Here is a 16,652-nt window from a genome sequence, read left to right as displayed (position 1 = left end):
GGCCCACGGTTCTGTATGTATGTTTTTTGGGCCACGGTAACAATACAGTCTCTTTATATTTAATTCAAAAATAAAAACACACCACTTTTTAACAATAATCTAGATAAATCTTAAATCTTAAAATAATTTTGCCTATAGACTTACACTAATAAACCTTGCCATTCAGAAAAATGGCAGCATGACTGACTGGGCCTGGTTTCTGTCTGTACTGTGTGAAATCAAGAGGAGAAAAATGCTAAAATTAAAAGAGTTTCTTAGCTTTGACAGCCTGTAGGTGCTTTACTCTCTGTATTTAAATCAGTAAAGAGCACTAGATAGCGCTTCTTTGTCAATTTGTTTTCAATTTCTCTTTGTGATGTTTCACAGAGTTCAGGAGGGGACACTGTAAAGGCCACTGCACACCGGACGTGCCACGTCACGTAGCAGAGCGCAGTTATAGAACACTGATTTAGAGCTGATAAACACCAGGTTCAAGTTCATTTTTACGCTCTAGTTGTATAGATTGAATGAAATAAAGCGCTCAGCATCACTCATCACGCTTGGTCTTCACAAACTGGCTGCTTTTTAAAGATACGAGTAGAAAGATACAAGGCTGTAACACGCTAGCTGAGGTAACTTACCATTAGCATTTGCTTGTTTACCTAAAAGACTGAGAGTTGTGAGCACCGCTGCACGTTGACTCAGAGGGCTGGCACTGGTGGGCATATCTTCATTAAAAACAAAGGTTTCGTTTTTTTTTGGCGCTGCATGACGCATGTCCGGTGTGCCGTGGCCTTAACATGTGCATACTGAACCGCAGGGGGCGTACAGAACGGTTCTACAATATACAGAGTACCACTGCATCCCCTCTCTCCAGGAGGACGGTTGGTAGTAAGTGTGCAATTAAGTTTACAATTTTATATATATTTTATCCCAATTGTTAAACTAAACTAAAACTGGCATAAAATGCAATATTTAAGTGTATTCTCTGTAGAGGATGCGTCACCTGAGACTCCTAATCATCTATACAGTGTGCAGACATAAGAGTGTAATGTGTGTACATACACACTCAGTGTAATGTGCAGTAATGGGGGGCTTTCTTGCTCAGAAGATTAACTCTGATTGATAGTTTCATCTTTTTGAAGGCAGCTTTTTTGGTGCTGACTGACTGCGCCTGCAGTCTGGAGTGGAGACTGTAAGTGATGATTGATTGCTTTTGGCTTTCTAGAGGAAGCCTTAAATGGGGCCATCTGGCACTGTAACAGAATGGCATTACCCACGAATCCCAGAGCTCGCAGTAGTCATACTGCATTACCCACAACTCCCAGGGCTTGCAGTAACAAAACAGCATTACCCACGGATTCCAGGGCTCACAGTAACAGACCTGCATCACCCATGAATCCCAGGGCTCGCAGTAGTTGTGCTGCATTACCCACAAATCCCAGAGCTCGCAGTAGTCATACTGCATTACCCACAACTCCCAGGGCTTGCAGTAACAAAACTGCATTACCCACAAATCCTACGGCCCGCAGTAACAGAACTGTATATAATATGATATATATTTAATATATTTAAACAGTGGTTTTTCAATAATTTCTATTTAATATGTTCAACATTTTATCATATATATATATATTATATATATATATATATATTATATATATATATATTATATATTATATATATATATATATATCGGAACTTTAGCTGGTACTTTCTGAATGTAATAATTTTGATCATTCAATCAATTAAACATTTATAAACATCATTTAGGCATTTATATATTCTCTATTCTAAACCCTGTCTTAGAGTTTTGTCAGTGCTACACTGTATTTCCTGTGCAGGACAGTGAGCTGCTCACCACCGTTCTCAGACAGTTTCCCTCTGTAGATCTTGTCCTCCACCACGTCGGTCCAGTAGAGTGAGCTCTCGTTGAGGTGGAAGTCCAGAGCGATGGTGTTCCTCAGACCAGGAACCAGCACGCTGAACTCGCCCTTATGCAGGTCGATCCGCCGGATCTCATGACGATTGGAGAAGATAATGAAGGGCTTGAATGGATCTGGAGGAGAAGAGAGAGAGAATTAGAGATAAAAGACAGAGAAAGAAAAGGACAGATGGAAGTCCTGTCATATTTTTCATTAAAACACGAAAAAGCACTTAACTAAAGAAAATGTGGGTCAGGGTCACTTTCTTGGTTGGCTCAAACAAACATCCACAGCAGCGCTACATACTTAATGTAACTGATGGACATGAATGAGTTAAAGAATTCACTGCATCTTTAACATCAAGTGCTGTTGGAGGCGTTTTTAATATACTGCAACGGTGCGCTGCAATAACAATACTCAGCAATATAATTACAGCACTGATATTTCATCCATATCGAGCAGCGTTTGCACAAACATGTCCAGAAAAACATCTTCATTAAAAGAACACAAAGATTTTCCAGGAATGTAAATTGTACAGAACCTCTTTCTATAAAATATTTCTATTAAACCAATGTTTTTTTTTGATAAAATGAAAAATAAAATGGTATATTATGATAAATAAATGATAGAGTAATGTTAAATTATTTATTTATTATTTAAGTACTATCAATGATACTATTTATTATAATACCATTAATTAATAAAGCTGGTCTTTATTACCATCAAAAACTGTTATAAATGTGTAAATGTCATAATTTCGTAATTTATTTCATAATTTTAGCATTTTCTGAATATAATCATTTTGTTCTAGGAACAAAATATATTCTGTATCTCTTTATCTAAGGCATGATTTAGTGCTTCATCAATGTCATTTTGCAAAATTTATCACTTATTACTTCTTATCCTGTGTAGGAGAGTGAACTGCTCATCACTGTTCATCACTGCTCTCACTCCTCTCACTAATAGTAACAATAATAACCCTAATTTATAGAGCACTTTTCATACTGGTGGTAGCCCAAAGTGCTTTACAGACAGGCAATAAAGCTTAACAGTACTAGAAATGAAAGATTTCGGGAGGGGAGGCAAACATCATCTCACAATACTGCCAATCCTAGAACTACACAAACATCTACTGCTCTGAAGAAACATTAAAGCTCATCACTGCACAGTCTTCATTAGAACAATGCTCTGCATGTGAACTTTAGCTTCTTCACTCATTTCATTTTCCAGGAATATAAATCTCTGATTGGCTGATTGAGGCTTTGCGCCCACAGCGACTTCCTGCCAAAGCAAACTCTCTCCTTCTTCCTGTCTTCAGACATTTATATTCCATCAGTTCAACCTAACCACTGACTGCACTGCCAACCGCGTCCCTCCGCGCTCCTTCCTTCACCACCCACTGCCCACCACCCACCACCAAAACCCAGTGTCTAACCCAAAAACCACCGCTTCCTGCTCACACCAAATGACCTTTTGGGTAAGACCACTTCCCGAGAAAGGGGGCAAACCTCCTACTCATGTTTTCATCCTCAGCCCAATACCAGAAACCACATCAGTGCTCTCTATTCCTCCTCTTTCGTCATCCTTTCATCCATCCCTGGCTCTGGCTCTGCCCTGATCTTTCCAGAGAAGCTCTGGGAAATCATTTGTTTGCTCATTATTCAATGCAAAACCTCGCAGACAGTTTATCGACTATGTCGAAAAGGCTGTCTAAGTCTGTCTCAAACTTTCGAGTAGGTGTAGGTGTCAGGAGGTTGAGATCGAGCCCCAGCAATGCCACAGCCATCCGTAAGGGGGAGTACAAGAGAGCATCACTGTCCTCTCTCTCTCTCTCTAGTCCTCCCTCTCCCCCCATCATTCTAGACAATGCAGGCATCTATAAGCTGATGTAACAGAATTAGCAGTTAGCATCCTAGAAACTGTGGGAAAAAATGAGAAACTCTAGAACACTTTAAATGCAGGTTTATATCACAATACCTACATTTAGAGCCAGTTATTCATTCAGCCTAATGAGAAACTGTAGAACAGACTCAGTTTATATCACAATACCTACATTTAGAGTTATTTGAGAGTGGGTGTGTCCATAGCATAAGCCCCGCCTCCAGTTTGATGATTTCCCCACCGTCAACCACCGTCAATGATCAAAACTAAGCATCTGGGTGCAGCCCACCAAAATGAAGTAGGTGGTAAGGGGGTGGGACACTTGCTATAAACACATTCACGTTCAAATGACTGAGCTCTGTTATTATTCATATTATTATTATTAATATTTTTTAAGACAAATACTAGCCCTCCAGGACAGAAATGAACACCCCTGATTTACTGCTTCCCCTCCTCCGGCAGGTGTCTCTGCAGTACCTGTGCTCCTGCAGCTCTCCATGTCCGGCTCCAGCACCCAGCCCTCGTAGCAGGAGCACTTGACGTTGAACTTGTCCTGTTCGCAGCGCTGACTGCACTTCAGGTGCTTGGCGCAGAAGCCCTGGATCTGGCAGGTCTTGTTGTCGGTGCCCAGCTCCATGCCCAGCGGGCACGAGCACAGGATGCCCTCGCCCGGCGCCACCGTGCAGTTGTGGCTGCAGCCGCCATTATCCAGCGAACACAGGTCTGAGAACAGGAGAGAGAAAGGTACGATATAGGTGCAGCAAGTACAGATCAGCCGGCAGTTGTCCCAGAGAACTGTGTAAAACATTTAAAATGTTTTTATGATACTAAAAGGTGTTATACTGAACACTCAGCAAAACTAGATAGGAACACTTTACTCATTTTCATGCTAACAGACCATAATAATCCAATTAACTGCAGAAAATCAGATTTTGTCAGTAATCCGGTCAACGCATTTATATGTACTCGAGTGATCAGATAATGGGAAACTCCGGGTCTACATGAGTCAGACTGTAAGCGGATTTCTGCTTTGCAACCAGCCAATAAACTCAATACGAACATACATCATCTAGAAGATGAAGAATATTTAAGTCCTTCATTCGTCAAGCATGTAGTTGGTTTCAGCGTCACTCCAAAAGTGTTCTGCTGTGTCTTCCTTATTTCCGGTACCGCGGTCTGTTTCGCACATATGCAGACTGAAAAATCCGAAAGAAATCGGAGTAAGAGTTCACATGCACTGAGAAATCTGTTTACTGAGCTAAAATCCAGCTCTCTTTATCTCTTAATTTATCTTTATTTCTTAATTGGATTTATATATCTTACTGTGATATAAGACATCTGAGTGCACTGTTTACATGACCATATAAATAACCTGATAACTGCAGAAATCTGATTATGATCGAATTATTGAGTGCATGAGTGTTGGCTTCCAACAGGAGTCATTACCTTCATGTTTTTTTTTTCATTGTGATTCTTTTAACAGTAGCAACTTGTTTTCACTGGTAACTGTGACTGATTCTCATTGATGTATTTCTCATTGTTACTCTGATAGGCCTTTAACAGTCGTCGGTTATCACTGGTCAATCTCAATAGCTTTGTCCAATGACAGGCTGGTTTGTGTTCCTCTATATTCAATGTTTTAATTGTCATTAATAATTAATATATTAGTTGTAAAATCATCGTGTTATTGTTTGGCTATCTGGTGTTGACCAGAGGAGGATGGGTTCCCTTTTTGAATCTTGGTTCCTTCCTCTTGCTCTCAGGGAGTTTTTCCTTGGCGACACTCATGGGGGCTCAGACTCAGATTTTCTGTAAAGCTGCTTTGAGACAACGACTGTTGTAAAAAGCGATATATAAATAAATCTGACTTTGACTTAATGAGCACCCATGATTGACAGCTTTTAGTCCAACACTCCCAACCTGCTACAACACTAAAGCTAAACACAACACAACAGCGCGTCTGGAAGGCATCTGCAAGTCTCTCGGATGGCGGCTTTGAACAGTTCACACAGCAGCTGAGAGCCGATTTGCGAGCCCTGAGCAAACGCCGATTTACCTCTGATCTGGGGCTTTTTTTTTCTGTGAGCTCCAAAAACTTTCAGAGAGTGGAAAATCAGGGTTAAAATCTAGTGTGAACTTAGCTTTAGAAAGCACAGATTTAGGTTCCCTGGGGCTTTAAGGCAGCACCAGAAGCACAGCTAATGCAGCGTGGGTAATGTAGCTTGCTCAGTTCTCACCGCACAGCTTCTCGTCGGAGCCGTCGGGGCAGTCATCCTTGCCGTCACACAGCTTCTCAGCAGGCAGGCAGACGGTGGTGTCGTTGGCACAAACGTGGTGTGAGAGTTTACAAACCAGCGCCTCACAGTTGTCCTCATCAGAGTTGTCCTCGCAGTCGCTGTCCCCGTCACACACCCACGCTTTACTGATGCAGCGCGCTACAGGATAACGGAATAAAAGAAGAGTACAAACAATTTACACATCCCTAATGAAGACTTTTTGGTGTCTAAAGTTTGCTTCTAGTTTTAGCTCTGGAGCTATGAGGCTAATGAAGCTAACAAGCAATGGAAGCTAAGGCCCTATTTGAGCTGGATTAGTTCCACTAGAGGCTCTCCTGTAGTGTAATTTGTGAGGAATTCAATTTGATAGGACATTTTGTATGAGTAGTGGAATTTCCCCAAAATACCCCAAATAGCCCAGACTTTCATGACAGCATTAAGTTTTTTCTGTATTCTCATCAAACAATGTATTATATATGACAAAAGCTTGAAAACCAGTTAAATTACATGTTTTACTGTGGCATTTTGCTAATTTTTAATTTTTTTCCTCCAGTCTTGTTTATTATAGCAAACAGATACAATACAGAGTGTGATAACATACTGAGAATTAAAAGAAGAAAAAAGCAACAATTTAAATACAGTAAATAAGAAATATCAATCGTACTGCAATCAATATTATCAACATTAATACCAAAGGTGACAGTCCCATTCACCATCACCTACTCCATTTCAACATTGTAGCACATCCCTAATAGCCAGTTTAGTGTAATCCAAGAATTTGTCCCAAACTTGATAAAACTTCTTAATCTTTTTTTATTATCTATATAAGCTAATCTTTCAAGGGGGAGGATATCATATATTGTTTTATACCACTGAGTTATACTAGGTTATGTAGACGATGTCCAATTGACCAAGATGCATTTTCTTGCAACAGCGAGGAGACCCCTAATCAGTAAATCTTGATCAGCAGAGGGTTCATTAAATGACGCTCCTTGAACTCGGACTAAGGGGTCAAATGGCACAGATACATGTGAAAAACACTTAATTCTGGAGCAGATCCGACCCCAGAACTACTAAATATATGTTCAAGTCCACATGTAATGCGAGAGCGTGCCCTCATTTGTTTGACATTTAATACATAAATCTGATGTAGTTGGGTCCATTTTTTTCAGTTTTTCAGGGGTGATAAACAGTCTATGGACAATCTTAAACTGTCTTTCTGTGAACTGGTTGGAGCCAAGACAAAAATGAATACGGGCCACTTGTCCCACTTGTCATCTGAGATCGCCATGTTAAGGTCCATTTCCCATCCGATTCTACTGGAACTAGTGTTTAATTGATTTCCCTTGTTTAATGTATTATAACATTCAGAGATGAAGGCCAGAGCTTAACATGTTGCTAATTTTACTGTGCAATTTCCATTGATTTGCTGAGTTATAGATAACGTATGGGGGACAGGGGACATAAAATACAAAAAAATGTTTAGTAACTTTTACACAGGCCACAATTTATGCTTTATTTTTTCCACAATATGTTAAATTTAATAAATAAACAGTAATTGTACATTATAATGTGCCGAAGTGTGTCTCTGGGGAGGATGTTTTCTTTTATTTATACTTAGAAAATCAATAAACAACACGGAACTCGACAAACTTTTGCAAAAGACTGTACACATATGTAAAAAAAAAAAAAAGCTTGAACAGGACCTTCCAATAAACACGATGCTGACCGCCTGCCGAAGTCATCCCACACTTGCCTTGAGTTGTTAAAGGGGCTACATCATGGAAAACGTTTTTGTTTTTTTTTTAAATACAAGAGCTTGATGTGGTGTGTGAACATTGTTTCAAAACATACTATTTATTCCCTTTTTAATGCAGTCCACATATGGACACTAAGCTGCAAAATCAGTAATGACAAAATTTAGTAATGACATGAAACCCATTTACACATATATACCTCTTCAGTCTACAGCAGTTCAGCCCCACCTACTCACATTCATACTATAAGGAATGTTTTAGCCTGGACCCTTTTCTGAATGAGGCACAATAAAGTGCAGCCAATCAGGACAGAGTCTTCAGTCTTAAAGGCACAGTGACAAAAAACAGTCTGTTTAATTCTAACAGCTCCATTGATTTCAATCTATGTTTAAATTCTAACACAAATTAAGAGTGTTTTTAGTATATAAAACCAAAAATGTGATAAGGAGACTTCAAAGTAAGAAAAAAGTAGGTTGTGTGCCCTTTAAGTGATTTCGAGTGATTATGTGGTTCTGACACTGTATGACATTCTGTTATTTATATACTCAGATTAAAGTACATAAAAATAGCCAAAAACAGCAGCCGCCATCTCAAAGCCTGAATTTGTCCATTTTATTAAATAACTCAACGCAATTTGAGGCAAGTATGATTTAAGTTTGCACCATGCTAATCGGTGGGGTATAAGCTTAGCTACATTAGCCCCGAAGCTCCAGTGCTAAAACTAAAGAAACAAACTTCAGATGCCAAAAATGTTTTGGCTGATTGACTACATTTAGGGTGACTCTTAAATTCTTTAGTAAAGACAATGATCCTATATAGAATCATGAACACTCAAAGAATGATCTGCATGCTTAAATGGCTCTTTGCACAGTTCTTTGATGGAGAATGTGTTGTATATGGTTCTATATAGAACCTTTTAAGAAAATGCTGCTAAATAGCACCAACAAGAGATCTTATGTTACTATGATGTCAAGCTTCTAACAATAAAAGAACATTTTTTGTCGCTATATAGAACCATATACAACATATTCTCTATCAATCTGAAGAACCATTCAGCATGCAAAGAACAATTTACGCATGCAGATGGTTCTTTGAGTGTTCACGGTTCTATTAATGTCTTTACTAAAGAACCCTTGAAGAACCATCTTTTGTTAGAAGTGTAGAATCAAAGAGGTCCAACAATTAATACTCAAATGCAGACTGAAGGGGTCTCGGGTTCAGAGGAGCGAATTCACTGGCAAACACTGCATAAATCCTCACCAGAATCTCGGCAGCCGAACTTGACAGCTGGATCACACATGTGAGTGACGCCCTCGCAGTTCTTCTCGTCGCTTAGGTCCATGCAGTCGGTGTCGCCATCGCAGCGCCAGCGCAGTGGGATGCACAGGCCGTCCATCCGGCACTGAAACTCATCTGTGTGGCAGCCGCCCGGAGGACGAGTGGCTGCAGAGAGAGAGAGATAGAGAGAGAGAGATAGAGATAGAGAGAGAGAGAGAGAGTGAGAGAGAAAGAGAGAGAGAGAGAGAAAGAGAAAGAGAAAGAGAGAACACAGACAGATGAAGCCTTGACCTTGTCATAATCTTCTACATCAGTGAAGCTACAGCAAGAGAAAGCAAAATGCTGTGATTCCTTCTTTAAAAAAAGGAAAACTTCACCAATTTTTCAGAATTTCACAGACAGAACTGCTCTATGAGAGCACCTCATCAAAGCTTTTAATATATATCCATATTTCAGTCACAGTAATGAATCACAGGCCCTCTAATATCCTGCTTTTAAGTTAGCTTCAGTCATTAAAGCTTAAATAATATCAGATCTCTGGAAAGTAAAACCATATGATAGTGTTCTGAAATTCTGAAATCTGATTTATGTCACAGCAAATCTTGGAACTGAGCAACTAAGATTTGCACACAAACTTAATCTGAGTGCCAGAAAATGCCTCAGTAAACATGCGTGTTGGTTCCAGCTTCATGATCATTAAATGTCCAATAGTATCAGTAGTATAGTATTATTCTAATTTTGGTGTACTTAGTTTAAAAAGTAAAGCTAAGCGCGCTTTTCAAATCTTCAGTGCTGTTTGCGGGAGCGGGCAGGTAACCAGCCCCCTGCAGGTGGGAGCAGGACGAAGCATGCATAAAGAGAAATTCAATAAAAATGAAATTTAATGAACAGCCTAAATAAAGTAGAACGATCACTAAATCATGTATAAACAATATAAAATGATAGCAGTAAATCAGTTAAAATGAATGAAGTCATTCTAAAGAGCTGTGAAGCAGCCGATCACGTGAGCAACACACCTGTGGCTGTTGGAGCCGTCAGTCTGGTGGCAACAGTTGCCCAGCAAAACACCAAAAATAACTGCTCAGAGTGAGATGAGCAGCAGTGAGCAGTGCTTGTGTTTTTAATTACTCTAAAATGATGTCAGACTCGGGTAAACATTCTTCACATGTACTTATTAAAGAAGGCTGAGAGGAAGACGTCACGTTCTGAGACACATAAGCTGGACGCCCGTCCCACCACCGATCAAAGCATAAACTTCGTCTTCTCTGCAGACCAGCTTCTGCTCCCGCCATGTTGAACGTTATAAACTTTCGTTATGACGCAAACGAACAAAACATACTTGAACTTTCCGATTGGGAATGTAATCAGATACAGACGTTTACATGGTTATTATTCTTCTATTTAATAGATTATTTACAGGGTTACCCACCTTGTCCAATCGGATAGAAATTGTATGCTGGATGGCCTCAACTAGACTAGTCTATTCAGACTGAGGTGTTTACATGGACGTATTCTATTCGGATTAAGCTATTAGTCTGATTATTAACGGATTATTAGGCTGCATGTAAACGTGGCTACTGTCTGGGTGATGGAAAAAAAGGAGACATGTTGAAAGTTTCCTTTTCTCTAACTGAGAGGCTGCTCCTCGCTCTAAACTTCAGGCTAAGGATCCTCTTAAAGGGGAGCTCTACCTATTTGTAAAAAACTCTGCATAATTAAAGGGTTAAGATGTAAACAGAGTCGCACAATTGCACAATATTGCCTTTGGGTTAGATCTGATCCAGAACTGACCGTCCAACATCAGTACCTGACCTCAATAATGCTCAATCAAATCCTCACAGCAATGTTCCAGCATCTAGTGTAAAGCCTTCCCAGGAGAGTAGAGGCTGTTACTGCAGCACAAACTCACTGTTAATACCAGAGGAAACATTGGAGTCTACAGATTTTTACACATATACAGTGCAAGTCTGGATTCAAAACATTAAATAAATGTGATTAAATGATGCACAGCTGAAGCTGAAGAATCTGTTCAGATACTCGATTGTGATGGATTCTGGGAGGGAGAGAAGAAAACGTTTGTGTGTGAAAGAGAGAGAGAGATGGAGAGGGCGAGAGACATGCTGTGAATAAAGAGTGGTTAAATAGCTGCTGGAGTCTCTCTCCTCAGGCAGTCTGCCCGGTTAGCCTCGCCTGACCTTCATTAAAGCTGCCGTTCCTCACCTGCCTCTCCAAACTCATCACACACAGCAGGGGTGGCGGAGCGCTCAGTTAACCAGAAAACTGTGTTTGTGTATACAGATATGTTGCAAACTCGACCAAATTTTCAGAATTTTTGCATAATTTCAAAACTAAACAGCTCATTTGAAGTACTGAGGTTCTGTGTTTATGTTTATTTGCATGTATTATTATTACATGTCATCAGGCTGTTATTAAGGGTGGGAATGGTTGAAGGTCTCACAATACATTGCTTGTGCAGTGACATGATTCTATTGTGGTATTTAAACATCTGAGACAAAGTTGTGATATATTGTGATATATTGTGATATACTGCGACTCTAAACAGACTTGTAAACAAATGTGCATTCAAAACATGTTAGATATGTCAATTATACTTGACATATATATAACATTGATACTCAGGCCTCCGTTTATTGACTTTTTTTAAAGCAAAATTTTTCAATTAATCAATGGAACTGCAAGTATATTTTTTTTAATGGAAAAAAATAAAAAGTATTTTCTTCTATAGTTTTCTTATATGAAAATTAATTATTTGGATTAAACAACACATTGATACTAAAAATCTAAAGATTATTCAAATACTACAGAATCATTAGCAGCAGCCCTATAAGAGGTTAACACACAAGTTAACACATTAACACATCCTCTTAATTGTGCATTAACCACACTTCTGCACATTTTAATGCACAACTGATGTTAATTTACTGTGTGAAATATACTGGGTGAAAATAAAACCTCTGCAAACATTATAGCACATTTAATGTTTTATTTCTTCCCCCAGTTTGTTAAACTCAGCACATAAACAGTAACTGTACATCAAAATGTGCAGAAACATGCCATGATTGGTGGACAAGGACCCGAAACTCACCATGATTGGTGCAGTTGGCGTTGTTCTCGTCACTGTAGTCACCACAGTCGTTGTCTCCGTCACACTTCCAGTAGTCGGGGATGCAGCGGCCGCTGTTGCATTTGAACTGCGTGCTGGAGCAGGAGTGGCTGCAGCCCGCCTCATCGCTGTTATCGCCGCAGTCGTTATCTGAAACGCAGTGTGAGGTCACCAGTGTGGAGCAGTTTACACGAGTCCTTATACATCAGACTGCACTTCACTACTGTACACATTCAGTAATACTGAGTAATCAATGCTGAATATCAGTATTGAAATCAGAGAAGAGTCTGACTGAATACAACAGCACATACACTACAGTTCATAAGCCTGGAATCACTGTACATTAATGAGCTGATATTTTATACAGCTTATACAATGCAGATGTTTTATACACTTTAGGAAAACAACAAAATCAGTATGTTGTAGTATATTATAATATACTATAATTACATATTGCATATATAATATTTTGGTAATGGGAACTTATTAAAATATTCACAATTTTGAATGGAAGGTAATGTAAAATATTTTATTCCAAATCACTTTAGAGCATTTCTGTTTCTCCATTCATCATGAAATTCTCACACAATGTGAAGGACAGCAGGCATTTTTAAATAACGTACAAAATTAAAAACCAACTAGATTTTTGTTAAGGCAGAAACAATACTGATAAAATACAGTAATTATCTGTACAATCTGTACAATCATTTCTGTCATGTTATCTGCCTCGACAACTGAACAGAAGTTTACAAATAGATCTTAACTTTATTATAACTTAATTCTCAATTTTACACAGCTAAATTAATTTTCATTAATAGAAATTTGTTGTAATAATTATTATTGTTATTATTTCACTTTCTCATTATTTCAAACCTGCATATTTGCAAAGAACTAAAATATTAGAGTAATTTTATACATTTATCTGCAACCAAACTGGTAAAAACAATGATTCCAAACTTCTGAACTCTTAAATTTCAGTGTCTATTAATGCTCTCACATACACACTCACACACACAATAATATAAAAGAAAATACGAATCACAGAAACTGCATAGATCAAACCATGCACCATGAGGAAAACGTGAATTTGCACTTTGCACAGATGCACTGCTGAAGCATGAATTCTCACTGCATAAACTTACATGACAGCATGGGATGGTATTATTTTATGCTGTTATCTAAAGATGTAAAAATACTAAATATTTCCAGAACCTGCTGACATTACACAGTCATATGTAAATGTTCAAATTGCTTCTTGTTATGATAATCTAAGTTAAAATAAGTGAACAAATCCTGTACAGAAAACATATGGAGTTTAACAAAAAACTAATCAGGAGTTTAACAAAAAATAAAACAACATAAAATCTGCCATAACTTTTGCACAGGCCAAATTTATCTATTTTTTCTATTTGTCTATTCTTTTTTAAATTTGACCAGGGGTGCCAAAATTTTTGCATACGACTGCACCTATAAAACACACAAAGTTTTTAATAGCAATTGCTCCAGCGTTTGTAATCTTAATGATTTTACCTAATAGCAAGATTAAATAAATTAAAAAATATACATTTTCTGTAGTAACTGAATATTAATTTGAACTATTAATTATTATTATCATTATTTTTATTACTCATTATTATGGTGCATGTTGTTCTATGCACTAACCGGTCGGGTTCGGACAATTCAACTCATCAGAGCCGTCCAAACAATCCTTTTCTGCAACAGCGAGCCAATTGGAGACGGGGAGGGAGGAGCAAACGGCACAGAACAGAGGAGACGATGTCACATAACAAACAAGGACAAATGAGGTAATGAACAAAAACACATTCAGAGAAGCTGTTCTACACTAAAAACTACACTAATGTACACTGGGGCTGTCAGGATAGCTCAGAATATACACGTTTATTAAAATTGACCTTCTTAATGAATGACTGAAGTCTTTATAAAGAAGAATCTCTCAAAATAATTCACAAAATTAAATGGTAAAGATGTAAACACAGTCTGCATGTTATGTATCCCTCCACCATGAATGGATTTAAAGGCCAAAACCTTCTTAAAACTATCGTTAAACAATGTGTCAGACATCAGGCTGTGTATTCAGAAACATTTCATGTAATAACTTTCTGTGAGGGAGCTTTTAGAGGTGGATGTTTGGTTCCTATCACCTCCACTGTGAACAATTCTGACTCGGTAAGTTTCTCTAGAACAAAGCATTTCACACCAAACCACTCTGAATGACTCTGTTTACATCTTAAAAACTGTGATTACTGTCATCGATCGCCAAATAGTTGGTAGATTACTCAATTAGCAATATAATCAATAGGGACAGCCCTAATATACACTAAAAACTACACATAATACTAGACAGACTGAAGGTCACAGACAAAGAAAAGGCAGAAATGCATGCAAAAAAAAAAACCCACAACAAAAAAGGCAAGCAGACAGAAACAGACAGTACATGGTGATGAAAAATAATACAGATAACTATCAGTGCTCACCATTATCACAGCGCCAGTTGATGTTGATGCAGCGTCCGTTGTTGCAGGTGAACTGGGTAAGGGGGAAGCAGGTGGGGTAGGCTGGAAATGGGAGAAAGTATCACAAAATAATAAGTAATCTCAAACTGCATCACAACAGTGCATTTTAATAACCTAATATTCACGCAAAAGATCATTTCAGCCATATTCAGGCAATATAGGCAAACTGAGAGCTTTTGGTTTGAGTGGACGGAGAGCAGCTGATAAAAAAATCTGCTTTAATTTTGATACAGGAGGAAAAACACTAGCCAACACTGTTGTTTACTGGACAATTAACAGTAAATTTAATAAAAGTATAAACAAACTCCTGAAAAAGACGGTTCTTCAAGGGTTCTTTAGTAAAGAAAATGGTTCTATACAGAACCAAGAACATTCAAAGAACACTTGCATGATTAAAGAGTTCTTTGAATCATGAAAGGGTCCTTCAGATTGATGGAGAATGTGTTATATATAGGACCTTTTTGAAAAGGGTTCTATATAGCACCAAAAAAGGTTCTTCTCTCCTAACAAGCTTGGCATCACAACAATAGCAGAGCCCTTTTCAAAAAAGTTCTATATAGAACCATATACAACACATATTCCAACAATCTGAAGAACTCTTTCGTAACACAAAGACCCCTTTAATCATGCAAATGGTTCTTTGAGTGTTCTTGGTTCTATTCAGAACGATTTACTAAAGAACCCTTGAAGAACCATCTTTTTTAACAGTGCACTTGCATGCTTAAATGGTTCTTTGCATTGTGAAATAGTTCTTCAGATTGATGGCGAATGTGTTGTACAGGGTTCTGCTTTTGTTGCTTGACTTCGTAACAATAGCAGAACCCTTTTAGGTGCTATATAGAACTATTTTCAATAGGATTCTATATAGAACCATATACTGTACCATATTCTATATAAACCATATATGTTAAGCATGCAGATTAAGAAAATCAGTTCACAGCCCCTTTCAACTCAAAGTGGAGTTGCTGTACCGCATGAGGCAGGCTCGTCAGAGCGGTCACCGCAGTCATCGTCCAGGTCACAGGTCCAGGAGATGGGGATACACCGTCCACTGGCGCAGGAGAACTGGTTAGGAGGACACGTCCGAGCTGAGGAGGAGGACAGATACCATAGCGTTCAGGCTAAAAGCTCTATAAACTAATAAAATGACCACAGCTGACCAGCTGATTTGTCGGTTACTCCTGAGTAATTTAATGTAACAGAATCTGTCCTATATGCTAATGTAAATATGCTAATAGAGATGCTTCTACTGCCTCATATTTTACTCTTATGCATGTTTTTATTTCTGCCTAATTTATGTCTATTTGTATTTGTGCCCAATATAAGTATGTTTATATGCAACTACATGTGTTGCTACTGTGACAATTTCCTTTCCTTTCTACCTTCCTTCGTTAGGTCCTTCGTTCCTTAGTTCCTTCCTTCCTTCCTGCCTTTCTTCCTTTGTTCGTTACTTCCTTCCTTCCTTCCATTCTTGGTTCCTTCCTTCCTTCCTTCATTAGTTCCTTCCTTCCTTCCTTCATTAGCTCCTTCCTTGTTTCCTATGTTAGTTCCTTCCTTCCTTGTTTCCTACGTTAGTTCCTTCCTTCCATCATTAGCTCCTTCCTTTCTTCCTTCCTTCATTAGTTCCTTCCTTACTTCCTTTCTTCCTTAATTCCCTCCTTACCTTAGTTAGTTAGTTCCTTCCTTGTTTCCTACGTTAGTTCATTCCTTCCTTAGTTCCTTCCCTAGTTCCTTCCTTTGTTCCTTCCCTAGTTCCTTTCTTCCTCAGTTCCTTGCTTCCCTCCTTTGTGTCTTGCTTTCTATCTATCTATTGATTTTATCATTGTAATTTTACTACATTTATAGAATGACTGATCTTTTTAATTTTGACTTGGTTAACTGTGTTACTCTACATAAGT

The 16,652-nt window shown here is 38.5% G+C and overlaps 1 protein-coding gene across 1 annotated transcript in view; it reads right to left on the bottom strand.

The window, feature by feature from the left end:
• lrp1aa (low density lipoprotein receptor-related protein 1Aa) overlaps positions 1-16,652 on the bottom strand; it is a 258,152-nt gene that overhangs the window by 117,623 nt on the left and 123,877 nt on the right. The window contains 7 exon segments of the mRNA XM_036560017.1: positions 1,841-2,038; positions 4,263-4,508; positions 6,023-6,220; positions 9,079-9,261; positions 12,203-12,370; positions 14,716-14,796; positions 15,726-15,842. Of these exon segments, the coding sequence (XP_036415910.1) occupies positions 1,841-2,038; positions 4,263-4,508; positions 6,023-6,220; positions 9,079-9,261; positions 12,203-12,370; positions 14,716-14,796; positions 15,726-15,842 (1,191 nt within the window).

This window comes from Colossoma macropomum, unplaced genomic scaffold (assembly GCF_904425465.1).
Source record: "Colossoma macropomum unplaced genomic scaffold, Colossoma_macropomum, whole genome shotgun sequence".
Taxonomy (NCBI): Eukaryota; Metazoa; Chordata; class Actinopteri; order Characiformes; family Serrasalmidae; genus Colossoma; species Colossoma macropomum.
Note: the sequence above shows the minus strand (reverse complement) of the source record. Positions and strands in the feature narration are given on the sequence as shown.